Below are 12046 nucleotides of genomic sequence, written 5' to 3'. Positions count from 1 at the left end.
GTTCTCAAGTCTTCAGACAGTTGTCTTCTCTTTCCCTTCTCCATGCTTAGTGTGGTACACAGACACAATGCAAAGATTGAGTCAACTTCTTCCCTTTTTATCTGGTTTCAGGTGTAATTTTCATATTGCCCATACCTGTTACTTGCCACAGGTGAGTTTGAACGAGTCTCACAAAGTTGCTTACCCACAATGTTGAAAAGGTGGCATCAATTTTGTCCAAGCCCATTTTGGGGGTTTTGTGTGTAATTATGTCCAATTTGCCCTTTTTCTCTGTGTTGTTCCAATACACACAAAAGAAATAAACATGTGTATAACAAAACCTGTGTAATTGCAATAATTTTCTGGGGGAAATACTTAATTTTCTGGCACAATTTCAAGGTTGCCAACACTGTTAGCCATGGCTGTATGTAATGTGTAGTTGTAGAATGAGAAAATTATAGCGTAAGACCTCACTGAGATGGCTGTGATTCTTCTGGTATGAGAAAACAGTCTGAATTTTATCAGTTTTTCAAATCCGAGCGTCATCAGCTTCTCCGATACATTACAAGAATACACAGCACACGGGTTGCACAGTAATGGCAGTGCTCGCTGCCAGCGATCTTTTAGCGGCCAATAGACTTGTGTGGGTGATTATGATTTGTAACTCGGGGGGATAAAACTGATATGGCTCCTTTTTTTTTCTGCAAACAAGTTTGCAAGAAAATGTAACGTGAACAGCTCCAGAGACCATACGTGTACCTGCTTTGATAAATATAGATAGAACATGTACATGGAAAATGGATGTCTAAATGAGGCCTCATGTGACTGTGACTTCATGCTTCTCTTAAACGATTTTTTTAACAACAAGACTAGGAAAGAGTGAATAAACATTCAGTTGTAAAGTTTTTTTTAATGATTTTAACTGATATTTAAATCATTGGTGGAATATGAATGCTTCTTTTCTTTTTTTTTAGGAATGTGCAGGGGAGCCCCTTTTTATGTTACACTGTGCCATTAAGCAGCAGATGGAAAAAGGACCTATAGATTCAATCACTGGAGAAGCCCGCTATTCATTGAGTGAAGATAAGCTCATTCGTCAGCAGATTGAGTACAAAACACTGGTAATTATTGCAAATGTCCACAAGAGGGAGCAGCTAAGTTTCATAAAGCGGTGCGCTGCTGCCCTCTGTGGGAGATGTCACAAAATAACATTCATTCTACACTGATACATTCATATGTGGCTGATGTAGAAATGACAGCAGCTATAAAACCCATTCTGTATTTGGGGTTCTTTCTGTAGCTGGTGCATGAACTAAGATCGCACAAACCTCTTCAACAAATCTGGCACATGTGAATATACTCAATAAATGCTCTCTTATAGCAGGTGATTGCAGGGTTAACTAGACAGGTCACCCAGGTGTCAGCAGCATCGGCTTGGTCTAATGAGATTTCCACTTAATTTAACCATTTCACTCATTGTTTTCATGCAGATCCTGAACTGCGTGAACCCCGACAATGAAAATAGCCCCGAGATACCGGTAAAGGCCTTAAACTGTGACACTATCACTCAGGTGAAGGAGAAGATCTTGGACGCGGTATACAAGAACGTGCCGTATTCTCAGCGGCCGAGAGCTGTGGACATGGACTTGGGTATGCTCCACAGTTACATAGCGGCAGTAATTAGATTGGAATCGCACCGTAGAGCACAGACAGCACGATGACCACATTCTCTTCTATGTGCTACAATTCAGATCGAATGCGATAAACAATTGGAATAAATGTCAGGCTCATTTCTGAATCCATCAGAAATTGTAAGATTTTCCTTTCAGATCAGTGCTTTGTTGGTTTCACACATCAGTTTTTGCATTGAGTTAAGAGCTCAGGCAACATGCAGAGTAGTCAGGCTATCAATCATATATAAATTGTCTTTTGTGTGACCCCCTAAACAGAATGGAGACAAGGACGCATAGCAAGGGTGGTCCTACAAGATGAAGACATCACCACCAAGATAGAAGGAGACTGGAAGAGACTGAACACACTCATGCACTACCAGGTACGTTAGCTACACGTGAATTCTGATTTGTGTGATCCGGAGTAGTAGATCTGTGGTTATCAAGCTGCCATCAAAGCAGTTAGTTAGAATATGCTGGGAGTTGTAGTTCCGGCATGGTTGGCAAAACCCAGTTTGAGATCATTGATGTTAAGAATGACCAGGTCAGGAGTGCTGTCAAGAAGGAACTTTTGACTTTTGTCAATGAGAGAAAAAAGAATCCAGCAGTGGTGTCTTGCTCTTTTATAGGGATCTATTAAACCGTTAATTATCCATACCGTGCTGCCAAATAAATTGCCTGTAATTGAAGTGTTAGCAATAAAGTTACATATCCTAATTTATGGCAAATAAAAGATGTATCTTCCCTCTACAGTATGTTTTTCCGGATGCGTCTTTTTAATCGTTTTCGCGTCGGCTGTGCTGCTAGCATCTCTTCTTTTTATAGATCTATATAATATATGGGCGTCTTCTGGAAAATGCCTGAAGAATGATCAGGTCTCTTCTTTTTAGCCACTTCACGGCCTCCATAGCCTGAAGCAGTTATAAGACGTTCTAAAAGACTGAGCTTGGGCACAGCAAGTCATTTTGACAGGGCTGTGCATATATTAATGATTGTTTAGGGCTTTTCCAGGCAGGTCCCAGCCAGAAACTACCTGAAATGGACACCGTGTGCCCGTACCCTATGGGCAGAGACACACTGGCAAATTTTTCGTCCGAGAATCGGATCGTAAAACTTGCCCTGGCCGGCACCTCTCCTGACCTGAACTTGACAGCTGCATAGTAATCCATCACGCTGTCATGCTCAGGTCAGGAGAGGTGCCGGCCAGGGCAAGTTTTACGATCCGATTCTCGGACGAAAAAATCGCTAGTGTGTCTCTGCCCTAATTCTAACATGCAGATCCAGAGGAAGGCAAAACTATACTAACAGCCTCAAAGTCGAGAAAAATTCCTTCCCGACTAGTCTGGCAATCCCAGTAGTTCACTGATCAAGGGCACAAGGATTTACCCCCTAACCTCTTATGTTAGATTTTATTAAGAAAAGCATCCCGGCCCTCCTTGAACTTTTGTAGCAAATCAACCATTACAACATCATGAGGCAGATAGCTGCATAGTGTCACTGCTCTTACTGTAAAGAACCTACGCCTGTGAAGAAGATTAAACCTTCTTTCCTCTCGATGTAGAGGATGCTCCTTGGTCATCATTGCAGGATTAGGTGATCATTAGAAAGATCTCTGTACTGTCCCTTCATATACTTATACATTTTAATAGGATCACCCCTAAATGCCCCGTCTTACTAAGCGATCTCAGTAGCGAGATCGCTGCTGAGTCACAACTTTTGTGACGTAACAGCGATCTCACCAGCGAGATCGCTGTGTGTGACAGCGATCAGCGAGCGGCCCCCCTGCCGGTATCGCTGATCGCTGGAAGAAACCTCTGGACATTTCTTTGGTCGCTGGTCTCCCGCTGGCCAGCACGCATCGCTGTGTGTGACAGGCGGGAGACCAGCGATCAGGTGTAAAAAATAATTAAAAAAATAAAAAATATAGTTATTCTCACCTTCCGACGTCCCGTTCAGCCATCCTGCCTCTCTCCACGCTCCGGTCCCAGTGATCCTTTGTACGAATGACCGCGAGACTTCGCGCTCCCGCGAGACAGTGACATCTCGCTGTCATTCTCGCAAAGGATCACTGGGACCGGAGCGTGGAGAGAGGCAGGATGGCTGAACGGGACGTCGGAAGGTGAGAATATCTATATTTTTTATTTTGATTCTATTTTTTACAGGGATGGCCAGCGATGCTGGGCGCTCGGCATCGCTGTGCTGATCGCTGGTGAAGCTGTCTGTGTGACAGCTCACCAGCGATCACATAGCGACTTACTAGCGATCCTGACACCTTGATATCGGTGTCGGGATCGCTGATAAGTCGCTTAGTGTGACGGGGCCTTTAGCCTTTGTTTTCCCAAAGTGATTACCCTTACGCTATATAACCTGTGCTGATACTGCAAGCTCCTATCGAACAAAAACCAACACATTGGCCAAAAAAAAGGAATTTTTATTGAGATACAAATGTGTGGTATGAATAGGCCTTTAACTCATCTGTATATTAATTTTCCATCATGAATGGGAACACTTGACATTTGTCTATTTCTAATGTAATGCACTTCGGCCATAATCTATAACCGATAGAGACCCAGGAAGAGCATTCATTCCTGCTGAAAGGGCACTGGAGTTAGACTTAATTCTGTTACAGACTTATTACTTTAAGTGAGGGATCAGCAAAAATGCAGCATCGTTGCCACTTAGCCGAGGTTTCACATCTCCGCATTCAATACCCTATAAAGTCAGATGATTTGTGTTTAATGTGATCACTCTATTGGGGGATCCTGCCATTACTTCTAATAAGATTGCTGTGGCGCGTCTTGATTAGAATTGACACATGCCAGTTTTCCGTGAGAAATCCATTCGGTAATGTATGATTTATAAGTAAAGTGCATAGTTTGACAAAGCTTCAATCACAGAGCAATATCCATGTGCGGACTATAACACATGAATGGGGATGAGCCGACCCGTGGATGTTTGGGTTCAATTGAAGTTAGTTTAGACCAAAGGTTGGGTCTGGTACTTGATTTCTACCCAAACTTAAACCCGAACCCTTTAGAAGTCAATGTAGACCTGAACTTTGGTGCTGTAAAATGGTCATAGTAAGGGCTAGGGGGCTGTCAAAGAAGCAGAGTACCCCCACAGAGTCTCTCTTTCCATCCAAACTCCGCACACTAAAACGAACTTCCGGTATAAGTCCCTGTTCGGAGTTCAGCACCGTGCGAACCTCATATTTGACAGTTCAGGCACTCTCATCTCTACATATGAACAAGACATTTAGGCCTCATGTATAAAGTATAGCCCCATACCCCTTTCTGAGCACTGTATTATTACGCCAAGATTTATAGATCTTTATTGCAGCCTTGTGCATGAGGCACAAATGAGAATTTCTAAAAATGTCTAATATCTACACCCAACGAGTTGACATATAATAATACCTTAACTAAAGATCAAAAATCTCAGTTAAAGGTCATCTATAATATATCTTCTCCTGCTTCTGGCAATTTTCTCCGTGTCCTTACAACTGCAGTTAACTGATTTCTTGCTCTGTGCTAGGTAGAGAAGCCTGAAATGTTACATACTGGCCATTTTATCACCAGCGAGGGCACTGCTAATTAGTCCAATGAAAATGTAACGATCAGGTGTCAGCATTTCTCCTAAAAAACCCCAGCATGATCCCTCCATTGTGCAAAAGAAGTCTTATTCTATACATTATAGTTACATTTAGTTCTTAAGATCTTTGAAGACCACGTGAAGAGGATAAAACGTGAACCTTCAGATATAGGAGAATCTCGTTAGCACTAATACTCATCTACTGTTTGACGTTTGCCTAATTAATCCTCCGGATGTAATAGAGAGACAGGCAGTTTAAGCCTGTGAAAGATGGCTTTATTGCTTGTCTTCCCATAAATCACATTTTTATAAAGTTCATAAAACCGGTTAGAATAAAAAATGGTTTAATAAGAATGCTTTATGGTCCATAACATTATGATAGCTGCTTATTCTCTTTGTTCTCCAGCCCTAATTAAATCAGCAGCACTCTCCATCTTTAAAATGGGGCTGCAAATGAGAGAGGCTAAAAAAGTGCTGAAAACTGCGGTTCTCACACGCGATTAGTCCCTCACGTGACATATCTCTGAGCACTTCTTGTTTGCATTCTGGGCTGGGCTATATGGAAACGCTCCTAATACAAACCTCACTTCATGTGAGGAAATGAGTCACATTATCTGACGACACATGATCACTCACAGCAGCGCTATTGTTTTGTAAAAAAATATATCTCCGACTTGTATCGGAAGCGACAATCAGGGAGACTTTCCAACAATAAAGGTTAAAATCATAGAACAAAGGCATAAAAATGTTATTGACTGAGGGTATGAACCCTTGTTAAACCACTTAATCTTTCATTGCTGGCAGGCCTGGAGGTACACTTGATGTCACTTTATGATATACCCTATAGTATCTATTGGCCTGTGATCTCCTTTCACATCATTATTCTCTGCTTAGGTAAAAGGCAGATGCCATAAAAGTTTACAGTTGATATTATTGATCTACTGGTTTAGATGTTAAATATAACCTTTCACCAGTTTTAGAAACTGACCACATCAAGGAACAATGACAGCAGAGCTGAATACACTGTGTTCCAAATTATTATGCATAAAGAGTTTAGGAGTGATAAGGTTAGAATTTTTTCGTTTGTCATTTAAACTCATTGATGGTGATGTGTGTCAGGGCTCTTTATATCACTGAAAGCAGTTGCAGATACCTGTGCAAATTAGTTTGGCAGGTGTGTCCAAATAAAGGCAAGACTACTTAAGAAGGCTATTCCACATTATTAAGCAGCCTGCATTTTTTGCCAAAATGGGAAAGAAAAAGGATGTGTCGGCTGCTGAGAAGCAACAAATTGTGGAGTATTTAGGTCAAGGCATGACTACAATCAACATCGCCAAGACACTTCATCGTGATCATCACACAATCAAGAAGTATGTAGCTGATTCGCAGCACACACGTGTGCGTGCCGATAAGGAAAAATTGAGGACTAATTCCAACAGGCAATTGTGTCAGGTTAAAAGAGCAGCTGCAAAAATGCCTTGTCATAGCAGCAGACAAGTTTTTGAAGCTGCTGGTGCCTCCAATGTCCCCCGAACAACAAGATGCAGGGTCCTTCAGAGGTTTGCAGCTGTGAGTAAGCCATCCTGTCGACCACCTCTATCCACCGCACACAAGCAGAAACGGCTCCAGTGGGCCAAACGATACATGAAGACTGACTTCCAAACTGTTTTGTTCACCGATGAGTGCCGTGCAACGCTCGATGTTCCAGATGGATGGAGTGGAGGATGGCTGGTTGATGGACACCCCATGAAAACACGGTTAAGGCACCAACAAGGAGGAGGTGGAGTAATGTTTTGGGCTGGAATCATGGGGAGAGAGATTGTTGGCCCCTTTAGGATCCCTGAAGGGGTAAAGATGAACTCCATAATCTATGTGGAGTTTCTAAAACAGCACTTCCTGCCATGGTTCAAGAGGAAGAACCGTGCTTTCCGCAGCAAGATCATTTTCATGCATGATAATGCACCGTCTCATGCTGCAAATAACACATCTGCATCTCTGGCTGCTATGGGCATAAAAGAGGACAAACTTATGGTGTGACCACCATCTTCCACTGACCTCAACCCCATTGAGAACCTCTGGAGCATCATCAAAAGGAGTGTCTATGATGGCGGGAGGCAGTTCACATCTAAGCAACAGCTCTGGGAGGGTATTCTGTCCACATGCAAAACAATTGAAGCACAAACCATCCAAAGCTGACAAATTCAATGGACGAGAGAGTTCAGAAGCTTCTTTCCAACAAGGGGTCCTATGTGCAAATGTAACATCACCTAGAATAAAGTTTTGACTTGAAAACTGTTTGATTTCATTTTGTAATAAGCTGATAATGCTTATAATTTCACAATTGACCATTTTTTTTGTTCAAAATAAAAATAAAAAGGTTGAAAACTCTGCTGTGCATAATAATTTGGAACATGCATTTTGAGAGTTTCTTATTTTTAAAAATATACTGTTTTCATAGGCAGTTTGTTCAAAATCATTGCAATTATACTAGAATATTAGATGACTGGAAAATAACAATGACTGCAATTCATATAGGTAATTTAGAGAATATATGAGGAAATATTTTTTGCATAATAATTTGGAACACAGTGTAAAGCATATATATTTCTTTGTTTCTCATCTCTGTTGCAGAGATATTAGCTTGTAGGGTTTAGATTCTAAGTTACACTATGGCCAATCATAGTCATTAGCAGCGATTCATGTCGGAGGGCAGTAACTTTTTTACCCTGCATGATGTTGACCAATCATGAGCAAGAGGCATCATGAAGTGGAATAGAGCAGTGCTGTCTGTCTTTACAGTTACCTCTGCAACTGCAGCTTTCATCCCTTGGCACTGTCAGCTTTGCTGTACTCTCCCCACACTGACTGTGCCAGGAGATGTAGTTTGTCATGACACACAGCTCTGTTCTAATCCCCACCCCTCCCCTGCTTGTTATCACAGTAGATGCCAGAAATGAGATGAGTGAGAAGAGAGAAGGGTAGTCTGTCATTACATGTCTCACAGGAGAAAGCCTGTTCTGACCTTTGCTGGGGACGTGTCCTTTTTTTTTCATCCTGCCTCCTGCTTGTGATTGGCAAACATCATGAAGGGGAAGAAAAAGTATACTTACCCTCTAGAAAAATCTCTACTAACCCCCTTCTTCTTAGTGTAACTTAGAATCTAAATTTTAGAAGCTAATATCTCAGCAATGGAGATAAGATGTAAAACAAAATTAAAAATACATGTTATTCAGCTCTGCAGACCCTATTCTATGATGTGGACAGTTTAACATGTTAAAACTGGTAAAAGGTCCTCTTAAGCAGCCAAACCAGTAGCCAAATAATATCCATTGTAAACTTTATGGCAGGGAAAGCCGGTTCTGACATTTTCTGGGGCTTGTTTTTTTTCCAGTGCATGAAGCCTCCTGTTTATGATTGGTTAACATCATGCAAGGAAAAAAGTAACTGCCTCCAGAAAAAATGTCTGCTAGCGCCCCATTGGCTGGAGGGGGAATTTACAGTCTAATATCTCCACAACGGAGATAAGAACAGGCTAAAACAGGTGAAATGTCTTTTTCAAGTGAAATAAACATAATCTACAAAGGTGAAAATAAGATCTAAAAGTTAATTTCACGTCACTATACTATTGCACTACAATACTACATTTTATTGGGATTAATTTTTTGGGACCAATACTTATTTTGGGTGATTTTTGACAAATCAAATATGTGACCTTGAGCTAACAGTCCAATAATTGGACATTTTCTTGAAACTTCTGTTCCTTGGCCTCATATGAGAGTGAAATAATGCCTCTAATGACTGCATTACTTTTTTGCAGGTTTCTGATCGTTCAGTAGTGGCTCTTGTCCCGAAACAAACCTCATCATATAACATCCCAGCTTCCGCAAGCATATCCCGCACCTCCATCAGCAGATACGGTAAGAGTTTGTACATCAATCTATCCATGACCCCCAAGCCTCAGAGATGTTCTCAGCTCTTTGGGCATTGTTGGTTCAGCGTAGTATAAATGCGTGTACCTGTTATATATTATAGACAGGGCTGTTTTCATCCATTTTGGTCAACATTTTGTTTCAGTATTTAAGCAAAGGGGTTCTAAGCTTGAAAGATGTGCAAATCTTCATACATATTTTTTCCTGATTTTGGCTTACCAAGTTTTATGGAAACTAGACGACTTAATCTGTAGTGGTTTCTATTGGTAGAGGATTATTATTGTGTTATTATTGTGAAATAGTGAATAGTTGGCAGAGACGATAAGTATACGTGGCATGAAACGTTCATAGATTTGTTTTTCTATAGATTTATTGGGCTTTTAGCTGTTCCCTGGGAGAAATACTTTCCAAAACCTATATTGGCTTAATTTAGAAATTCTGGCCTTTTTACCCATATCAACCAATCACAGTGCTGCTTTCAATTTCCCAGAGCAGTTTAGCAAATAAAAACTGCAATGGGATTGGTTGCTATGGGACAGTTTTCATAAATAATATCCTTTAACCACTTAGTGGCCTTACAATTTTGAGCCTTGTAGGGTTATTCTCATAAGCAATCTTCAGGAGTGCACCGCTCCCTGGCTTCCTGGGGCTCTGTAGGCTTCTGACTGGTTGACAGTTCTGACTAGCGGCATGGTTCCTCCTTTGTCCCGAACTGTGCACGTTCTCTGATTCTCAAGCAGAGGCAGCATTGTAGAAGCGCAGGGACACTGAAGATGACCAGATCAAGCAATCTATCCAGTTTCAGAGCAGCTCATAGAAGCGCTATAGAAAACAGCTTCTAAGAACCAAGCTCCTTGCCAAGGAGACCGTCCACCACTGATGAGAGCGCAGCGGGGCCCAGTAACCTAGTCAACGAGCCATAAACACTATGATTAAAAATCCCAACATACTTGAGAATGGAAAAAAATTTTTGATAGCAACTACAAGCACTTTGCAATTTTACCCATATACATATATGAGGATGAGAAAATATATTTATAAAGTTATCTCTAAAGTAAATTTTAATGGAAATCTGAATAAAATGGAAATAAACTGGTAAGAAATACGGTATCTTCCATCCTTCTCCAGAACTCATAGGGTTACTGTTCTCGGCAAAGATTCCCAGGAGCCGTTTCTATGCAGATCACGGCACAAGCGACATAAATCTTCAGCCGCTAACCGTCTGCAAAGGCGGCAGTATCAGTAACATTTGTCTCTCTCATTCATTAACATGTAAATTATGAAAATTGGAGCAAACATGATTACAGTGGAAAGAAAAGCATCACAACATATTATTGGGAATCAACAATGCTGCTGATCGGTGATTTGAGGCTCAGCGCTCAGGAAAAGCCACCATAAAACCGTATTTCTGCCTCCTGCACGTCTCTGACATTAGCAGCAATATTAATGGTGACATTGGAAATGTTAACAGGGATTCTATATTGTTTGGAGCTGATGGAGATGTTCATGAAGCAGAGGAGAAGAAGAATTCCATGGCAGAAGCAGTAGCGTCTGCTCAGTCTCCCTGTCCGGCAGTCACTAACGTCTCTTGGTCTCTGCATCCACACTTACTTACGCAGCATAATTGTATCTGCTTCAGCTTGACAACAGAGACAATCAAAATGAAACCTCCGCTGCCTTCTTCTAATTTGACGGCATTTTAATTGCTAAATAGTGCTTTATTTCTAAGCGGTGCTAAGCTTCTTGCTGTTTCTCTGGGTAAACTGCAAGACTTATAGCTCATTAACAGTGGCTCAGGGCCAACGTCATTTCACTTCCACCCGTAACCTTTACAAGGCGTGTACAGGTGTGAAAAAAGGCGGCTACAGGCAGGTGTCATAATTATTATGTGTGTATTTTCTTCCTTTGACCTAGCACCCATAACATGTTTCTTAACATATGTATTGAATATTACTCTACGACCCTTCTTGTAGACTCCACATTCCGATACACCGGCAGCCCTGACAGCCTTAGGTCTCGTGCCCCTATGATCACTCCCGATCTTGAGAGTGGCGTTAAAGTTTGGCACCTGGTGAAAAATCATGAACATGGAGACCAAAAAGAAGGGGACCGGGGAAGCAAGATGGTTTCAGAAATCTACTTGACAAGGCTGCTAGCAACCAAGGTAACCACTGGACTCACCTGGAACTGTATGGCTGTATTCCTGTTATATCTGGCCATACTTATTTGTCACTTGCTCAAGCATAAGATTATTTGTTATAAGAGATATGTGTGCCTTTTTTGATGACGCGACAACAAGTAACAGTCAGGTCTCTTAACCCATGGACTAATAATTATTTCAAGAATGAAAAACCAGGAGGAGCAAAAAGAGCATAAAGTCACATAATTGTAATAAAATATCAAAATTCTTTATTTAAATATTAACAATGCAATACAGATCATAATGAGGTGCTCATGAATAAATATGGACATATATCCCAGGGAAAACCCCCTCAAACTCCCCAAGTTGCAAAAAACCCAGCAAGTATACAAAAAATATATATAGATATAGCACGACGCCCCAAAAAGGGTCCTATTACCATATTAGTCACCAAGGGACTGAGTAATATCAAGTCAGTAACAAAAATGGGGCTTTAGTGCTACCTAATATAAGAGCATAGTGGCAATAGATCATGAAAAATGCTCATAAAAGTTTTCACAAGAAGCCATGTGGCAACTTACCAGGAAGGGGAGAAGAGGGAGAGCCCAGCGTAGGTACCCCCGACGCGCGTTTCGCGACGTCCCCCGTCACTTTATCAAGGAGGCGATAACGCTAAGTGTCCCAGTAGGGCCTTAAAATAACCCCTAACCCCGATCATGTGACCGATATCGGCCAAT

At 41.4% G+C, this 12046-nt stretch overlaps 1 protein-coding gene across 3 annotated transcripts in view; it reads left to right on the top strand.

The window, feature by feature from the left end:
* PLXNA2 (plexin A2) overlaps nt 1-12046 on the top strand; it is a 389564-nt gene that overhangs the window by 365729 nt on the left and 11789 nt on the right. For all 3 annotated transcript variants that reach the window (XM_073587292.1, XM_073587293.1, XM_073587295.1), the window contains exons 24-28: nt 954-1100; nt 1470-1629; nt 1929-2032; nt 9058-9157; nt 11143-11333. In XM_073587292.1, the coding sequence (XP_073443393.1) occupies nt 954-1100; nt 1470-1629; nt 1929-2032; nt 9058-9157; nt 11143-11333 (702 nt within the window). The remainder of the gene's footprint in view (nt 1-953; nt 1101-1469; nt 1630-1928; nt 2033-9057; nt 9158-11142; nt 11334-12046) is intronic.

The sequence above is a fragment of the Dendrobates tinctorius genome, unplaced genomic scaffold (assembly GCF_039654945.1).
Source record: "Dendrobates tinctorius isolate UK_male_01 unplaced genomic scaffold, ASM3965494v1 ptg000098l, whole genome shotgun sequence".
Taxonomy (NCBI): Eukaryota; Metazoa; Chordata; class Amphibia; order Anura; family Dendrobatidae; genus Dendrobates; species Dendrobates tinctorius.
The sequence above is the reverse complement of the archived record's forward strand: the minus strand, read 5'-3'. Positions and strand labels throughout refer to the sequence as shown.